At 40.0% G+C, this 20,574-nt stretch overlaps 1 protein-coding gene across 8 annotated transcripts in view; it reads right to left on the bottom strand.

Annotated features, from left to right (window-relative positions):
• tns1b (tensin 1b) overlaps nucleotides 1-20,574 on the bottom strand; it is a 271,589-nt gene that overhangs the window by 186,125 nt on the left and 64,890 nt on the right. The window contains exon 1 of one of the 8 annotated variants that reach the window (XM_037539399.1): nucleotides 10,023-10,430. The exons of the other annotated variants lie outside the window; for them this stretch is intronic. Coding sequence (XP_037395296.1) covers nucleotides 10,023-10,106 — 84 coding nt within the window. The 5' untranslated portion in view covers nucleotides 10,107-10,430. Of the gene's footprint in view, nucleotides 1-10,022; nucleotides 10,431-20,574 lie in introns of those variants that run through there. 8 annotated transcript variants of the gene reach the window in all.

Below are 20,574 nucleotides of genomic sequence, written 5' to 3'. Positions count from 1 at the left end.
ATGCCACAGAAGAACAAATTTGATTTCCCAAGAACTTTTCAATTTTGCATGTTTTATTTATTTTTTTTGCTGAAGATTTTAAAGACCCATCATTTGAAAGGTTCTTTAGGGAACTATAAATGGTTCTTCTATGGCAGGGGTCGGCAACCCAAATGTTAAGAAGTGCCATTAAGTCATTTCAACTAAAATCAAAAACCTAGGGAGCCACAACACTGTATGTCCATTTTGCATCTGTAAATATGTCTCAATATGTGCTAATGTACTAGTATAGGCTAAAAACACAATATAAACAAAAATGCAGCTTTAGCTCAGATATAGCTGCTTTTCTCGCATCTCTAGCAGGAAACTTTTCCGCAAAAATAGAATAGTTTATTGTAAAAAGTCTCGCAACATTTGACTTTACAGGGCTAAAGTCAGCTTCACATCCGCCAGCTTCATGTTCCACTTTAAATGATGCCTGAGGTGCCAGAATGTAACTGCTGTACTGTTTAAGGCAGAATGGGAACAAGAAGCTGGCAAAGCAGAAGCTGACTGCAGCTTTGTGACTTTTTAGGTTTGACAGTTTCTTGTTCCAGATTAAATGAATTAGGAAACCAGTTTGTAAAGAGTGCTTGCAAATAAGTCTATCCATCCATTTTCTAAGCCGCTTCTCCATCAGGGTCGCGGGGGGTGCTGGAGCCTATCCCAGCAGTCATCGGGCGGAAGGCAGGATACACCCTGGACAGGTCGCCAGTCCATCGCAGGGCAGACAGACAGACACAGACAGTCACTCACACCTAGGGGCAATTTAGCACGTCCAATCGACCTGACTGCATGTCTTTGGACTGTGGGAGGAAACCGACGCAGACACAGGGAGAATATGCAAACTCCACACAGAGAGGACCTTGGTCACCCAGCTGGGGAATCGAACCCAGGCCCTCCTCGCTGTGAGGCGACAGCGCTACCCACCACGCCACCGTCCCGCCCTAAATAAGTCTATTCATCTCCAAATTATCAATGTTCATCTTAAATCTTTCTCTCTGCCGTTTCGTTAGTTTCAGCTGGGTGAAAATGTTGTGTGCATTGCTATGGTGACCAGCAGTCTGAGCACCAACCTTTAGGGTTACAGGTTGGTGAATTAGCAGATAAAGGCTACATTAACCCCAGCATTTAAAATCATTTATTATTAACACTGTGTAAGAGCAATTAGCAATTTATTTTAATGCAAAGATTATTTTATTTTTTACCTAAAAATCTTATTCTGCTGTGGAAACTCAACAGGGTACTAAAACAGCCACATGTGGATTGTGCCCTATGGATGAGGTGCTATGGGTCAGTCCAAGCACCTTCTGATAAAAGAACTCTGCAAACTGCTGCAAATTGGGGATGAGTCTAGGTCCATCATCACTCCATTTGCCCCCTATGCAGGGGAGGGAAGAATGGAATGTGACCTCTCCATCCACCGGGCTCATGCGGAACAGTCACCTGCTTTTCATTTAGTAAAGAAATGCTCTCCAGGCATTCCAGTTTCTCCCTCTATCCTCTTCTCCCTCTTCCTCTGATCCCACGTGTATTTGAGGTGAATTTTCCTTCAGAGGGAGCGGATCTTTGGGAGGAAATTACTCAGTCATCTAGAAGTCTGCACAAAAATCCTGCCCTTTTCACAGTCCATCAGGAGCAGTAATGGGAAGATTTGGCTGGTATGCCCATTTCTTTGGAGCCTGGGAATTAGCACGGCTCCCCTCCACTCCCACACCCCCAAAGATTCACAATGGATCAGAAGAGCATTCGAAGTGAGCGTTTAATGGCTATCACCAACCAATCTGTAGTGAATGAGCACACAGCTGTCAGACAAAAAAACGCACTCAAGTATAATTTGAGTACAACTGCTGACCATTCCTGCTTTTTTTCTTCAGGTACAGTAGGTACTCTACTCAAACCTAACTAATATTAAAAAAACTGACTGAAAAAAACTGGAGTAAACTCATCCAGCCTAATCCAACGATAGGAGGTAAACTTATGCTAGAGCCTTTCATTAGTCTAAGTAAGATGGATGGCAGTTGGCTGTTAGAGATGCCTAAATCTCATGCATATCTGCAATGTAGTGTAATTTCATACTTTCTAAAAGCAGCCTCAGGGCAAAAAGAACAAAAAAAACTTTACAACAGTGTTTCATGAAACAAAAGAGTCATGATTAGATCAAGAAAAGTGTTCCAAATTTATTACGCTACAAAAATGGTATTTCATGGCACATGCATGGTTTCGAAGGACTGTGTCTAAAGGCTTAATCATAGCCATGTATGGCAGTTCAAGAAAGCTGAGATACACATATTACCTCTATAGACCCCCAAATCTTGGCTAAAATGCATGTTTTTCAAAGTCAATCAGAATGGATGTTTATCAAAACCAAATACAGTTCTGTTTCTCCAGCCCTGGTGACACAAAGGCCCATGAAAATAAATAGCGTTGGTTGTGCAATGCAGGAAAATGAAGGCAGGACTATAAAAATATACATGTCTAAGAAGGTTTCCCACCATTTCTTTAGCTCTCTGCCAGTGATTTAGGTGTTGGAACAAAAAATATTGTTTGCTTTCAGCATGATCCCACATTACTACAATTACAGCAGCACAAGGGCTCATTATCTCAATAAAGAAACATTTAACCAGAAACGTAGTAACTTCTGCACTAGACATGGGGTCATGTTTTTTGTCTGGTATAATCATTTTTCTCTACTGAGACATCTGGGACATGCCATGTTTAATAAATCAGAAGCAACACCTGAAGAACCTGGTAAAAAGGTCCAGAGACGGGCATCCCAAGTTCTGAGCGAGGTCAACGAACACACATCACATGAGCCATAAAAGGATTTTCACACTCAGCCCTTTAACACAGACAAAGAAAAAGAAGTTCTCAAGGGTTCCTGGGAGAGAAACTAAATTAAGTGGTTAGCTTGATCCGTGTTTGAAGTGGAGACTGTAGCACATGTCCAAATAAACATTCTCTCTCACAAAGGCCGTATTCTCTGACCAACGTAGAAGCGTAAATAAACAAAAATCAAATTCATATACCTGGGCAGCTGTTTCTAATTTAGAGAGGGAAACAAGGTTGGAGTATCCGTTAGTAAGAGAGGACCTGTAGCTAAGTCTCATTCACTTTTAGTCTCGAAAGCCTAGCCTTTAGCGCCAGCCTTACTTGGGCTCAAGCTGACTGAGAATGAACTTAATCACATTACGATCAGCTCTGTGGTGCCAGAAAGTAAGTCTACAGATTAAATGCACTCATCAGTTAGAACTAAGGCCAAATATGATGATCAGTGGCTGTCAGCATTCATCTAAAATCAGTGAATTTAAACGAGACATCACAAATAAAAATGCAATTACGTTTTAAAATGAGAAAAGGTTTTGTCTGTAGCTCTTTGATTTCTCACTCTCATAACTACATACTGTAACTTGTACAATGATGAGCCAAAACATTATGACCACTCACACATGAAGGGAATAACATTGATTATCTTCTAACAATGATGCATATCAAGGACTGGGGTATACTAGTAAGTGAACAATTGGTTCTCATAGGCCCAATCCCATTTCTTCCTTTCCCCCCTCCCCCTTGTTTTCGAGTGTCACCCTAACCCCTTGGAACTGAGTTACAAGTGGTAGTGGTTGAAATCTTGTTCAGCAAAAAGGGACCCCTTCATTAACAGGCTACTTCGGCCCATCTTCGGTGACAGCAGAGAAGGGAGAAGTTCAACAACCTCGCTGCTGGGCTTTGGTTACATTTACGGCATCATATGCTTTCAAAGAGGGATAATTATTTATTATCGCCCTCCGCTAATACTTTGGTGACATGAAGCTATTCAACAGCTTCTCTTTCAAATTTCCATACATTCTGGTGCTTCAGCCATCGATACATCTGGACTATTTAAGGTGGAACGTGAAACTTAGCTAGGTAGCTACCAACACATTAGCATTCTATTAGCGATTTTTTATGATTGTCATGAAAAAAAGACCAAAAACGCATTGAAACAACATTAAACAAAGATAATACAATGGCTATCATCATTTTTAACAGAGAAAATACATTTGTGGGTTTCTTCGGTCGCTCACGCAGTCACCTTGATGATATTTCTTTTTTTTTCTCATAACACTGGTGGGCCATGTAGCCTTAACACTTCACCATACCCCTCTAGCTCAACAAAAATTGGGACACCCTAACCCCAGACGTGAACGCGCATAACAGAGGGCAGGGGCTAAGTGGTAGGGGCCATAGTTTACATACTGGATTCAGGAGAAATAAAGACCTGAGCACCTTTGACAATGACCTAATCATTATGGCCAGACAACTGGTTCATAGCATCTCCGATACGGCAAGGTTGTGGGGTGCTCCTTGTCAGCAGTGGTTAGTACCTACCAAAAGTGTTAAACGAGTTACAAACAATAAGCAGGCAACAGGATATTGGGCACTCAAAACCCTGATCTGGTCAGGTCTGAACTGACAGAAAGGCCACTGTGCCACATTTCACAGGAATTTTTAATGATGATTATGGGAGGAATGTGCACGTCACCCTGCTGTGTATGGGGCTACAGTCAGAGTGGCAGTGCTAACCCCGTTGCATGGTCGAAAGTACCTACAATGGGCACACGAGCACTGGAATAGGACCTTGAAGTAATGGAAAAAGGTTGCCTTGTCCAATGACTCCCCATTTCTTTTACATTACAAATAAAAATGACCTGGTAAGTCTCCGCTGTTTACCTGAGGAAGTGATGGCACCAAAATATACTTAAGCAAGAAGACAAGCCAGTGGAGGAATGTGATGCTCTAGGCAATGTTCTGCTGTATAATCCTGGGTCTGGGCATTTATGTGGATGTTAATTTGACATGTGCCACCTGAATAAACTCTGTTGCAGACCAGGTTCACCCCTTCGTGGCAATGACATTCCCTGATAGCAGTGGCCTCTTTCAGCAGCATAACGTTCACTGCCTAACTGTGGATATTGTTTGGGAATGGTTTAAGAACAGTGAGTTGCTCTGTCCTCCAAATTTCCCAGATCTCAATCCGATTGAAAGCCTGTCAGATCTGCTGTAACATTAAGTCCATCTGTGCCTGATCCACCTCAACTTACAGGACATAAAGTATTGGTGCCAGATACCACAGGGCACCTTCAAAGCTCCTGTAAAGTCCATGCTTTGGTGGATTAGAAGTGTTTGGTGGCACATGAAGGATCAACAGCATATTAGGCAAGTGGTAATAATGTTGTGGCTCATTAATGCATATTACTTTCATAGTGATTACTGAACAATTAATGGTTACTAAACAGTAAGCCTGCAACACACCTGAGGGCTAAATGATAAGTGTTGACCTTGAAGTAAAACATGGTGTTATTACAGTGTGGGAAATTTTAGAAAATTGTGGTCTATGCTTCATGTTACAGTGCAAACTCAACATTTCCTTTTAAGGGAAATAGCCTTGATAAGATAGAGTTACCAAAAGAATTTTACCAAAATAAGTCTTAAAATGTCTGTTAATACACCTTACGATGCTGGAAGCAGAACAATGTCAAAGAGCCATGAAACGTACAACAGTGCATCACCCTTTCAGTCCTTTTAGAACCGAGTATGCAGCCATCTGAAAGCAATGTGGTCCTGTACCAAACTAAATATTACACTATGCAGATTTTGTCCAAATCCACAGGTATTAGCTTGTATCTCTTAATGCAAAGTTGCACATTAGGCCATATCAGTACGTACTGGAGGCCTCTCTCTCAAAAAAAAGACCACACAGAAGGTCCCGCTTAGGGGCCTGGGTACCCCATCCTAATTGCAAACCCATTTTCTGCACCTGATTCATTCTGGATACAGAGGGTCATCTCTCTAGCTGTCTCATTATCTCTATAGCTACACACAGGGCCTGGCTGTAGGTCTGCATCTGCCAGTGTGATCAGTTCACCTTAAAGAGCAGCCTCAAGCCCCAGCAGACGTCCAATTTCTGGAATCTGGAGGCAAACACATGGATGTTCTATTCTGGAAACTCCATTCAAACAAAGGGACACAGTTTTAGCTCATGCTTTCCTAAACAATAGGGCAGCAACTTTTTCGCCTTTTGTGACAGAAGTGAGTTCACACAGGCTATTTCATGCTTTGTTTACTTAAAAAATAGCGCTCTGTGCACAAAAGACTTTATTTCTCATGAATACAATTCTGAAGACACATCAAACAATACCCCCAACAGAGAGAAAAGAAGTAAGCAGAAATGATGAAAACCATATGATGCACATTGAAACATCTCCTATAAACCGCGAGAACCACTGCCAAGACTTTAATGAACTTCTGATGAGTGAGAGGAACTGGTTAGGAAAAACATCAGATGTATCTCATCGCCTATGAACTGCCTCTGCTCCCCTGCCAACAAACGCTGGGTCTGCTAGCGGCGCAGGGACCAACTACGCTGTTCACTTGTTTTACTCTGGGTGAGACATGCTAAACAAATGTTTACATTTTCAGACATGTACTTGGGTAAGAACCTGGGGAAACCACATCATCAAGCAATGGTGAAAGAGAGAAACATGGAGCCCAGAAATGTATGTTATATAAAGATTCTAAAAGACATAAGATCATTTTTAACCTCATAAACTGCAAACTTGTTATTCAGTTTTTAATCTTAAGACTTATTATTCAGTAACTACTATAAAATATATAGTAACTACCAGGAAACTAGTACATAAATAGTTATGGGAGTCAAGAATTAGACTACAGACCCACACACAGTTTAAGAGGTGAAGAGCCAGACACATAAAGAGGACGAGACTGGGAAAAAAGACAAAAGTTGGCACAGCAGCAAGACAAAGATTACGAGTGCGAGGGAGAGACTATGAAAGAAAACTGGGGAAAGTTTGAGAGGGAAAAAAGCAGAGCACGGAGTGAAATATGATGGACCCAAGGAAGCCAATGGAGGAGAGGGCCGTTCAGGAAACAGGACAGGAGAGGAGAGGTTCCAGATCCAGCACTGCAGTGCTGTAGTGTGCAGGGGGCAGATGCCCAGTGAAGCGTGCAGAAGACCACACCTCACTGAGGGGGAGTGGGGGGGGGGGGGTTGGAGAGGGGCTCACATCATAAATCACCTGGCTAGGGTTAGACAGCCTTTTATGTAGTCAGAGGGGTGACAAAGCTCCCTGTAGACCGCAACTCAGAGTTTCACCTTTCACTGTGCAACCTGGTGCAATGTCTCACATAACTGCTACAGTTATATCCCTTCTGACCTATATTGCTGTGACATGTATAGTTGTGGCTATTAATTGATTAGATAATTGATTAAATAATGAATTACCTTTTCTGTTTAGTTAGTTGGTTATCATATAAATGTTTGAGATCATATTAATGTCATTGTAATAACCGCTGTTATCCTATTCGATAATAACTTGAAATGTTGCGACCTAGATGGAAAAAGTATTTTACCAGAAAGTATTTCATTATTATTTCATTTGTTTGTTTGTTTGTTTTTGGGTGCGGGGGGGACACACCAAGATGTTAATTAATGACAAATAATAAACTGTAATTACCTATGTATAATAACTTATCTGATCATTTATCTGCCACCAGATGTGATCACCACTGCTCACAAATTTGAAGTTAGTGTGACAGAACAGTGCATCTGACTGTAATAATGATCAGTTAAGAGCTGTTTAGAGTAAGTTAACTTTGTGGAAAAGTCTTCGTCTGGGCATTTGTTGTTCATGACACACATCGCTCATTCATCTAACATTACTGATTAGCATATACGCGTGTGGGTCATTTCAGGACACAGGTTCCTTCACATTAATGATGGATTTAAGTCATAATACATATAAATGTGAACCATCAAGTTACAAAGACTGAATCTGAGCAAAAATCAGAGATGAGCAGTGAGACGTGAAATGTCTTCATTTCTTTACAGCTTCCCACAAATCAGTTGAACCCTGAGGAGATGTGGTGTAATATCATATTAGAATATTTTTATACACGTATCACAGAATTGTTTTTATGTTATTGAAAACTGTGATTAGTGTATTTATGTATTTAGTCAAATGGATGGATAAACAACTGGCTGGATGGATGAACTGGATGGACTAGGGAATTTGTTTGCTAAGCAAAAACCAATTTTATTTATGTCAGCATATTTGACCAAGACAGTTGTTTTGATTCTGACTGTGACAAAAACACACACACACACACACACACACATACAAATATAGATATACACAGCTGCTAACATCACGGCTATCCAAGACAGATGTTGCAATTAGGAATTTGCCAGAATTCCAGAGACTGAAGGAATTACTGAGCTTGAGCGCACAAAACCGAAAGTATTACAATTAAATCATATGATGAAACACTTCAAAGGCCTGAGACGCATTAGCTCGTGAAAATCACAGGAGAACAAAAGGACTAAAAGTAGGAAGCTTTTTCCTACTGACATAATACAAGGAATAAAGAGCTCGAGCATTCTTAGGTTATGCCTGTGGCTTCTTCTTCATGCTTTATAAATGAACATCAATTTCTACTTATCTGGATGATAACTGTCTTGGATTTTTGGAAGTGGTGGCCCATCACTCCACAGGTGGAAATGCAAGAGCCCAGTGCCAAACTCAGCATGAACCTTCCATACAGCCTTGGCATCAGGGCCTCTGGTCTGCAGACCAAAACCAAAACAAAGCAGCATCCTCTAGCCACATGTTTACTCTAGATTGATTTAGCATGGGTTAATGGACATTGATCATCCCATTAAGCTCTTTGACCTCTTTGACAACTTGGGATTCAGCAGCGGGTCAATATTTACTTTGGCCAAGTGGCAAAAAGCCTATCTGTAAGTAACACCTTGTCTCAGAGGTCTCCATGATGTCAGAGTTACATTCAATGAGCTGCAGACTGGAGATTTTATCAACAAGCCACACAAGTGGAAATGACATAACCTGTCCTCTCACTGGTCAATACACCTCTGATATTATCTGCAAATAACCTTCACAGTTTTGCACTTACTTTTACTTTCACAGGCGTTTAAGTGACTTTGGAGACTTTTCTTGTCTTTCGCAAGGAGCCTCCGATAGCTCATATATTATTCAGCATGTTTTGAGGAAATGTGTTCTCAGATGTTCCTCTACCTACTGGGTACTATTCCACCTATTTCCACTCTATTATGTAATTCATTCTTCATACATTCTACCCTTCCCACCCAGGTAGGAGGCCTCATTTCATTTTCTAAGTCATCGACAGGCAAATCAAACACATGCCAGATACAGTCTTCGGGACCGGCATTTCTTTCTATACCCTGTTAGCATATAAATCATGTCTGTTTCATTTTGCATGCCTGTTTCCTACATCTTCTCCTTTCTATATGATTGCATCTGCAGCTGTAGACTCCAGTTCCTCTCATCCTTTACTCATCCTGCCAGGCAGGTTCTCGCACTGCTGGAGGCAGCAGAGGTTTAGGAGCCTAAACCCTTAATCATAGCCCCCCAAATAGGGGCATTGAAAATGCTCAGCTTCTTTATCCAGTCAATCAGTGACAGGACACTGGGCTTTTAGATGGGATTTGGGATCTTTCTCCACTCCATTCTCAAAAGAAGAATGCTAATTAAAAGAGCAGGGGTCAGGGGAGATCACCATGGCCCATGAGTGCAGAAAGAGAGAGAGAGAGAGAGTCAGGGAGAGAAAACAGAGAAAGAAAGCACACAGCCCTATCAGAGTGACAGAAAGTAGAACAAGACTACTTGAATAACTTTTGCATCAAGCCAGAGTTGCACAATCATCTTGATTCATCTTGCTAAATTGACTTTTGTGCAGTATTATCAACATCAACCCCATGTAAGGACTCATAAAACTTAGAATGCTTAGGGCAGACTCTATCCATTCTAGTAAAGAAAAGTGGTTTTATACTATAATTACATTATACAGCACAATGTATTAACATAGGAAAGTAGTACTGAATCAGAAGTCCTTTAGTACTTCATAAAGCAGCCCCTCATTTGGGGTCACATCAAAAGCTGACCACTCAGTGTCCTGTGGCTTACCCAGAACATGCAGGACAGGCAGACCCAGGTGCGTGCTCGGCCAGCCAGCGCTGCCGGCAAGCTGAGGGACACGGAGGGCATCATGAGATCACGCTGACTGCTCCGGATCAGGAGCAGGATTCCAGATTATTCCTTTGGAGCAGGCTCAGGATTCCTATTACTATTCCACTGGACCCAGTGCAGAATCCCAGACCAATCCACACGCTACAGCTCTACTGCCGCACAAATCCATGACACGCTGTGGAGAGCACGGATCAACTGCTGCTGCCTCTCTCTCTCTCACTCCCTCCTTTCATTCCCTGTCTCACTCTCTCTCTTATTCTGAGAGTCCGCCTTGGTCCTTCCCTCCCTCTCGCTCTCTCTATCTCTCTCTCTCTTACTTCTTCAGTGAAACTCACAAAGCTTTTGGGGTCAAGCAACTCAGCTCCACAGGAGCAAAGGGGGAGGTGACTGCAAGTCCCTTTTATTTATCTCCATCTCTCCCCTCCCCATATTCCCCTCTTAGCCCCTCCTCTACCCCTCTCTCTGTCTCTTTCTCTCTCTCACTCACTCTCTCTCCCTCCCTGTCTCTCTTCATTCTTATTTTCATTCACTCCTTCTACCCCCTGCCTCCCTCTTTGGGCTCCCCCATTCTGGGCTTTTCTCTAAGTGTGCTCACTCATGTTTGTGCTAATGTCACTTTAATTTTTCATTAACCTTCTCTTTCTCTCTCTCTCTCTCTCTCTTTCTCTCTCTCTCTCTCTCTCTCTCTCTCTTTCTCTCTCTCTCTCTCTCTCTCTCTCTCTCAAACCCCTTTTTCTCTCTGCTCAGCCGCATGGCCACTCTCAGTCTCAGACGTCTCCCTCATCCCTTGAAACATCTGCAAATCTCTTCTACAGCCTTGGCTCTATTTTTCTGTCCCAGATATAAACCATGCTGCAACTGTGCTGTGCTTTTTTTCTTTTTAAGGCCGTAAGGCAGCCATCAAAGACAGATCCAGACGCCAATAGCAAACAGACAAGAGCAAAGGGCTGTAAAAGTAGAATGACTTCATTAGGACCTCCATCCATCAACCCTAAATTAGGCGGCTGGTGAGAGAGGCAGATGGGTGATGTGTGCTCTCCCTGTGGGTCTCTCTCTCTCTCTATTTCTCTCTCTCTCTCATTCTCTAATCCCATGGCATTTACTCCTCTGCAGCTTGATGAAGCTGCCCTGCATACTCTGTCCTTTAATTCATGTGGCCCATTTAGGAAACAGGGTGACCACTTCAGTGTCTAAACCTGTACCCCCAGTTGCTCCCATTGGACCAAGCACAAAATTCCTGAATGTAAAAGTCCTGAATGTCTCTGAGTACAATCACTATGATTCAGCATGTTCAGTGTGATTTGTGTTAACTCTTTAAAATATTATGCTTACTACATACTAAGGCTTATTATTCAGTAACTACAGGGACTTTGTTGCTAAGTGGCTGAGCTATTCTGAGGTTACAGAAGTGTGTAACAAAACCTTGGGCCTACTGATGGGCCCTGGCCATTCAAGGGTTAACCAAACATCATCCACACAGAAGAACATGGAGTTAAGTATCAATGCAATCATTGACAATATATTATATATTAAACTGTAAAAAAAAAGATTTTCACTGTTAAAATGCTGTTATTTGTTTAAACAAAAGCTTAAATGCACATAAGTGAACCATATATATTTGTACATACTGTTAATTTACAGAAATATAATCATCTTTATTTTAAAGATATTTGTGTACATTTTAATGATTGTTGATCTTTATTTTATTGTAAAATTAGTTGAAATAATGATCAGCTTAAATTATAATGAATGGCAGCATGTCTAAAATTTGTGCAATGTACATTTACATATTTTTATCATTGAAAAACTGGTTTTGTATTTTACTCCAGCCACTGGATTTTGTACCTTTTTTTAGTGTTGGATTTTTACAAAGGGCCAAGAGACACTGTTTTACTTCAGATATGCTCACAGCTATCATTTATTTATTTATTATTTATCAGCTATCATATATTTGTTTCATAGCTCCTTTTTTGAGTCCATTCTGTCATTTGCATTCATTAGCTAGTTTGGTAACCTGAGTATCAGGAATAACAAGCTTTTTAATAGCAGTTTTAAAAGTAGAACTACTTAAAATAAGACATATCAGTACTTTTATTACATGATCATCAATTTTCAGCATCTTCTGTAAGGCTCATGCTTCTAAAAGATATGATGCAATAGACTTAAAAACTATTTTATTTTTAACTGGCTCCAGTATGTATGCTCTATCGGTTTTATTTTGTTAACTAAACTGAAAGAATTTGTGCAGCTTTTGGCCACCTAGACCCCATTAAAACTGTCTACAGCTATAATCAACCTTTTCTGAACCTGAATTCTAGGCTAATAGTGTAGTTTTTAATTTTATTACTCATTATTCAGTAATTTCTAGGAATTATTTGGTAACTACTATTAAATGAATATGTAAGTGATACTGTTGCTATGACAGTGAACTGAGAGTTTAAGGGGTTAACGACTTGTCTTTGATAAGAGAAGGAAATGGTCTACATTGATAAACTGGAGCTTGCCTCTGAGCCCAATATCTGTAGTTTCACTGGAAAAATACTGTCTATAACTTAAAGACCTGAAAATAATGAATAAAATAAAAATAATGATGCTCTAAAAACAACATACAGTCTCACTGCCTGGAAAAGATTTTTCATTGCAGCTGAGGGTTAAATCTGGAAATAAACATCTAAAAATCTTTTCCAAAAATAAAACATCCATTTGCTCATATGGCATATGTCATCTGGTATCAGACATGGATCATGCATTTATAAGTAGCCTTTCCAAGAATGAATGGTGACATGGAGTTGCTGGCTCAGTTTATACTTTACATAGCTCTACTCACTGCTCTAAGGTTTCAGACTCTTGTAGATAGATAGCATGACAGCAGATAACATGAACAGTATGGCAGATAATATGTTCTGTGGGTTGTGGCAGGCTGGACTGATACCTCTCTGCAAGTAGTGAGGTGAGCAATACACAAATGAAGGACGGATGATCAGCTCGGTTTTATCCCACAATGCCATGGCTGCCAGGGTGCCAGCAGTGGCAGGAACTTTTGCCCCACCACTCTAATCAATCCTTTTATGAGTGCCACTTCGCTCAACAGACCTGCTAAATATAAACACACAAACAGAGCACTGCGGATGCACTTTCACTGCATGCTATTTTGAGTAGCATCATCAGATGAGAAGCAATACAATATAGCGATGGCCGGTCTCCTCCAGCACCACTGCCTTAGAGGAGACTGGGGACAGAGCAGGAGAAACAGGACAATGTGGGGGGATAAGCTGATTCTCTATGTTGCTGAAACTTTTACAGCATGTTACTAAGCAAATAGAAGCATATGAATCCAATTAGATAATAGATAAGAAAGTTTTGGATTTTTTTAAAGGTAGTCTGATCTGTGTGAACCGTCTAGTTTGTACTATTAGACGTTTTAAAAATTCGAATATGCTTGAACATGTTCAACTTAATACTCAAGCTTAAAAGGTGTAACGATCCAAAAAAAAATCTAAATTTGATTTCATGCAATGTGAAAGTCTTGAATCTATGCCTTTAAAATGTTCATATGTTAATGTTAATATCCATGTACACTGTGTGACCAACAATACACATACTTTCAGGTTTGATTTTTCAGCTCAGATGTCAAAATTCAATTCATTTCTTCAATATTCTGTGTAAAAATATCCAATTCTATACTGCCTAAGTTGACTGGCTCAGATAAATGTCTTTGCGAGAGCATTTTTTCCTCTTTTAATGAAATAAGCCCCAAAATCCCATTGAAAAAAAAACTGAGACTTGACTTTGCAATTGATTTTTAAAAGCCCAGCCATTTGACATTGTTGCATGCACAACATTAGCCCTGCCACCTCTCTGGCCACTTCACTCTGATAGGGTGCACCCAGAAGCCTAGTTTTGGTCATTGACTGTGCTTTCCATGAAAGATGATAAAAGATGAGCCCCCCAGAAGAAACTAAGGTGGATATATTTGATATAGTTATATTCTATATTTATATCTGTACTAAAGTCATTAAATGTCTATTACCAATTTTGTATAGAGGAGAAGTCATATTTTTTGCTCTGTAGGTATTGACCAATTAACGTCAGAGAGCACATTACCAGTTTAGAAAGCCATTTGTGTCTCTAGCTTTTAACTGCTGCCAAAGGTTAAAATAGGCACATAGTCCCAAAACCCAAAGCCTGTTCAAAGCTCGGTTATACTTTTGTTTTTCAAGTTGACCAATTCAACAAGTAATGAGATCATTCCATCAACGGTTTATGCAACCAAACGCACTGATGAGAGGGACTGATTTCAAGGATGGAAACCAAACTGAATTACCTGGAAAACTAATAATTACTGAATTGAAAGTTTTAGACAATGTCACATGAAACCATTATTCTACAGACATTATTCCAGTCTGGACACTTGCTTAGTAGTGACGGAATTCTGTAAACTGTTTTTTATAATCCTCTGACACTCCACTCTCTCATCTCATGAGATGAGTCTGAAATAAGCTTAACAGCAGTACCTGAAATATGGTTAATTTGAGGCTTACACAGAAGTTCTGAAGTTGTGGGGCACCAGATTTCAAACATTTCTAAATCTGCTATGACTCCAATGTTTAATAATAGGCACAAATGAATATGTAACTTGCTTAGACTTCCAGTACGCACTTTTACTTTCTATAGCATGCATGATCTTTTTCTTTTTAATAACTGCTTTTATGTGTTTTGTAAGCTCTGTTACATCATATAGACATGTATCTTGACTACAAAACAACTTTCCCCTTGTGAGGCAGTAATAAACGAATAAATGAAGCGTCTCTATGCTTTTGACAGGAATGTGTGGGTTTTTGTTGCCAGCATCAGTGCAGAGAGTAAACTAGAAAGCCAGAGTGTTTACCTTTTCTCATGCAAGATGACTCACTGCACATACAGCAAAGCCAGAAACATCATCTTGAAACAATTTGGGATGCTGAGGCCACCCCTAAAGCTTGTGAAAGAGACTTTCTCTAAACTGGAGCAGGTAAAGTATACTCAAACATCAAACAGGAAGAAGGTGCAGAGACGGTACTCCCTTTGGTCCTTCACAGTGTCTGGGACAGGTTCAGTAATGTGGGGAGAGGATAATGTAAGACTGCAGTGAGAGTTTATTTAGTGGCAACAGGCTTGGCAGACAGTTAGCTATGTATCTACCAAAATTAAACAGCATATATGTTGACACCGCATGCAGTGGGTATCCATGACATGCTATTTTTTATTATTAATAATAATAATCTCTTTGTCACTCTACATAAAGCTCTCCACTCACAGACCCACAATGAGCACTGAGCAGGAACACCCAGAGGCAGGGGTCATATATAGGCCAGGTGTGTGTTAGAGCACTAGAATCACTAATGTATTCAACAGGATCATGAATTTGGAATAATTTTGACCTCCACAGAAAGTAAAAGGGAATTCCACCACTTTTTCACAATTCCTGTATAAATCACTGAGATAATTAAACGAGATCATTCAGAGTGGTTTGATGTGAAACGGTTCACTGTAGAGAAAATAATTACCTCAGATTTCTTAACAGTGGTGGTGATAAGAACCAGGAATCACAATGTCTACAGCACAAATACAGGCATATTGTTTACTATCCAGAAAGACCAATGAGTCCCCATGAGTCCCCTGAGTTTTAATGTTGTCAGTGGTAAAAAAAAAAAGGAGCAAAAATCAGTTTTCCTTGTGTGCTGTTTTGTCTGACAACACCTTACATGTACTGCTCCAGCATGAATGGAAAAAACATAAAACAATGAGTGCGTTTACACACACTTAATAATCCAATAACTGCAGAAAATCAGATTTTGTCAGAAATCAGATCAACTTGTTTATATGCACTTCAGATAATCAGATAATGGGAAACTCCAGGTCTATATGAGTCAGATAGTAATCAAGATTTTTCCTTTGCAGCCAGCCAATGAACTCACAGAAGAAGACGTGACATCACTCAAATTTCATACCACAGGTTTTTTTTTAATAAATAAATAAATAAAAAATAATTGTAACACTTGACCTGAAAATACGAACATACACATGAACTACATCTAGAAGAATCTTTATCAGATTTCTCAGTTGGATTTCTATATTGGAGTATGGTGTTAACATGACCATTTAAATAATCAGACAACTGCAGAAATCTGATTATGTAAACGCCCCCATTGCCTCAGATATCAGGCAGCATGTTCATATAATAACTTTCCGTGAGGGAGCTTTTAGAGACATTAAACACTTCAGACGTCCAGTTCCTGTCACCACCTCTGTGAGCAATTCTGACTCGGTAAGTCCACTTTTCATATCACACCACTCTGACTGACTTGTTTCCACCTTAATGGTTATTCAGAAATGTAAAAATGGTGGAATTCCTGTTTAATTTCATTTCCAGTTCCAGGCAAGAATGAATTCTACCCTATGGCCTATCAACTGCATAAAACTAAGCAATCAAACCCAAATGACTGGCCTAATGCACCAATATTCTCATATTAATATTAAATACTGATATGAATTTTTTTCCCATTCCTGTTACAATATTAGAGCTGTGCAAAGTATCAACAGTTCAATGCTCTCTAGATATTACAACACGGTAAGCAGTTCAATATCTAGTATTCCATTCCTTCTTAACTTAAAAACAGCAGCGTTATATTGATGTGGTATTCTGCCCATGGGTGAAACAAAGTGCTGATCAGACACAGATGGGCAGAGGGATGCAAATAAGCATAGCTAAACCAAAAAGGTGGTTTTATTCAGTAACACATGTAACCTAATGCTCCTAAAACAATCAACATGAGGTACATTTTTTGGTATTGGACATTAGATATATGGACATTAGTATATGACACAAAAAAACAAAGAGACATCACAGACCTGCACATTCTCACATCACTGCCCTTGAGAAACTACATTACATCTAACTCCTACACCTGCAGCATTAGCCCTGCTTAGCGTCTAGCTGTGGTGAACAGTGAAAGCTGGTTATGCTTTTAAACCCTTTTACACAGGGCTTTGGTAGGGAGCCTCGATACAGAACACATGGGGCATGTGAAAAGCAGATACACGGCAGATTAAACGTGGGTGAAAATGTCCCTGATCTTTTACCCATCTGGAAAATATTACATTGCAAAAGCAAGTTTTGTCTGACACAACAGGCATCATCTAAAACCCTGCAGGAGCTAATTAAATAAGTGCAGTACTGTCCAAGAGTCACATTCCAAGCAGAGCACGCCTGCGATCGCCCTCTAGTGGCCACTAACCACATTATAGTTCACTGATTTATGCTTCTTCAGTTTGCTTACTTAAAAAACAATTAACACAAAGAGAAAAAGGCAAAAAGAAGCATATAACTTCCTGAGTCTTCACTGACATGAATGTATCTGCAGCTCGTATGGGGAATGCATATATACACCAATAGAAAGTGCACATGGTCACTTTTATCTTTTAAATGCTGTATGTTTTCACTTATGTCTTTCCTTTCATAACCAAAACCAGTTACGCTGAGCAAGGACACAAGCAGACAGAGAGATGATTCAAGCTTTTATCTCATTAAAAAACAACAAAATAGCATAATCAGAGTTAGGCTTAAACATGTAATCTGTAGTGACAGAGTCAGAAATCAGGCTCTAGGCAAAGTGCCAGTGGATAAGCAAGAGGAAAAGAGGATAAGGATACAGCCCATGCCGGAAAGCCAGAGGCATGGACACTGAAAACCAGGACAGTTTTTATATGCGCCTAATCAAATCCAGCATGGCTCTGCATCAGTAATCATTCAACCTTCAGCCGTACCTTCCATCTGAAAGAAATCAAATGCATTATGAGTCCTTGCCACCATTATGGAAATAAAGCAGAGGGATAATCTACTGCAGGACTTTAGGTCAAATGTCTCTCTGTTGCAGAGCAGCTTTTGAAGGGGACTGTGTAACCACTGCTGATGATGGGACGTGTTCAGGGAAGAAAGAATAGAAGAAACAAAGAAAGGGTGTTCTGGGTGAAAGAAAGCAGTAGGTTTGTAAATAAAAAGGGTAAATTAAAGGGTATTGTGTGGTTTTAGGTATCATAAAAATGATGTAAATCATTTGTTCATCACCATACCTCTTTTTATCCCTTAGAATTATGCATTGTTTTTTGTAAATGTTTCTTCGTTACACATAAATGATCTTTGCTCTGACGCATTGTGTTGTGCTTCATTGGGTCATTCATTGGCTTCATTAGGTGGGGCTTAAGTGCTGTAGGGTGAATAGGTCCACATATGTAAGCCTGTTAGTTTCCTTCTTCAGTTAGTTAGTTTTCATCTTCATATTAACTAGGGAGTGCATGATGCTGTGGCATCAGTGAAGAAGACGAGTCATCAGGAATCATTGTTAAACAATACAATTGCTTTTTCTTGGTAACAAAAGCTTACAGTACTGAAGAGTGAATGCTTGGTGGTTAGCCACAGAACTAGAGAAGCAAGGGGGTGAGCAAACGCTGCCGGACTCCAGCTGGTCTTCCGCTTACAGTAAATATGAATAAACACAAAATAACATGCCGGTATAACACAAACCATCACAGACAACCAGAGAACACTTTTGCAATGCAAACATTTACTCTAACAATGAATTCACTGCAGACGTGTCCTGTCAGAGACACATAAGCACAGTGTTTGTGGAGCACGAATGACTACGTCCATTCCACACCAACCCAACTCTTTAAGAAGGAATATAAGCTCTTTTTTTGAAGTTTTGAAATTTTAAAACTAGACAGATGGCATATTTTTTGCAATGAAATAAGTTTTTACCATTATTCGTGTCAATGCTTCATTATAACAGTAGGTTCCCCACACTGTTAGAACACTGCAGGAGCTACATGACAACTACTAAGCCAATGATATCATCACATTTGAGTAAATTATTATTTTTAACTTAGTTTTGAATGCTGCAGAAAGTGCGAGCATGTAATTTGACTGGATCCGCTTCACTCCTGAGTTCAAATGACAAACTAATTGGCTCTGCATGTAAAAGAATGGAACAGGTTGGAACCCCCATTTTGCCAGAGTGAGATGCGCATTTGGTGCAGCCTGTGAAGAACCACTGACTACTAAAAAAGGTTCAGAAATGCATCTGACATGAAATAAACATCCAGTTACCAGAAACACAGGCAGCTGCAAGGGCTCATCATTATGTAAAGTAGCATATCACTGCTGTCGGGAATAAAACCTTGTATCTCCATTTTCAGAACTGGTCAGTTTTTGACATCATTTGAAAATACCCTTGGTCTGGTTACATTGACTTACATTACATGTAAAGTAGGTTTTTTCCTTCTCCTGTAAAGTCGTAATTTTGGAGATACAAGGTTTTGTTCCGATAGCAGCAATATATCTCATATATATCATATCAACATTTTCAAAATATATGATGCATATAATGACACAGACACAATGCAATACTAGTGTCACATTTAAAAACAGCCATTAAAACTCAATGTTTCACAAACTACTGCACCAAGCTTAATTAAACAGGACTAATTCTGCTCTCTGTATAAGCTATACAGGCCATATCTATAACATGCTGTATTTCACATAACTAGCCTGATAATAAAATACTGTCATATTGACCACCTCTATTACACACTACTGTTTTGAAACTTCAACAGTTTACAAACTACACCAAACTCTTTTAAAAACAGTACAGAAAATGTGGTTTCTGTGGTATGGGCCATTTAGGGGTTAACCATTTTAATATGAACAGACAGTTTTGTTCTTTTATATGGAGTCACAGCTTTTATCACAAGCACAAAGCTCACTCGTTGGAGTCCATCGGACAAACTTTACTTTCTCTTTCTCTTACCCAAACACTCTCCCAACACACTCACTCCCTCTCCCCCTGTAAAACATGCTCCCCCCTAACACATGGCCCAATCCCCAGTGAAAAACAAGGTGGACACGCCCACCCTGACCTAAGCCTCACATGTATGAGCATGTATTTCTGAGTGGTCTCTTTGAACATGGGAAGCCTGCTTCAAACAAGAGAGAGAGAGAGAGAGAGAGAGAGAGGGAGGGACCTGTAAAAAGCTCCTCAAACACATTTACAAACAGCCTCTAGCCCCCCGAACCCCTCTCCCCCAAACCAGCAAACACAGTTACTTTCATAACCAAAGCGATGATGTCACAGAAAACTCTAGATTCCTCTTCTCAAAGAGTCTATAATGGAGCTCATAGTGAAAATACCCTTGTGGTTTGACATCACAGGGGCACATTACATACCACAGCAGTGAGTGCCACGTCAAACCATTAAAACCAACAATCACAGCTAACATCAAACTTTTCTCGCTCTATACTCAGGAAATCCAATCAGTTCTGTATACTTTTGTGTGCATTATATCACATTATTCCTCATATCTCACATCAGCAGTGAGTATTCAGTTCACTGACAACCTACATGCGTATTTACAGAGACGCAAAGCCTCACCAGATTTGAATCAATGCCTTCAA

This window comes from Pygocentrus nattereri, chromosome 6, assembly GCF_015220715.1.
Source record: "Pygocentrus nattereri isolate fPygNat1 chromosome 6, fPygNat1.pri, whole genome shotgun sequence".
Taxonomy (NCBI): domain Eukaryota; kingdom Metazoa; phylum Chordata; class Actinopteri; order Characiformes; family Serrasalmidae; genus Pygocentrus; species Pygocentrus nattereri.
Note: the sequence above shows the minus strand (reverse complement) of the source record. Positions and strands in the feature narration are given on the sequence as shown.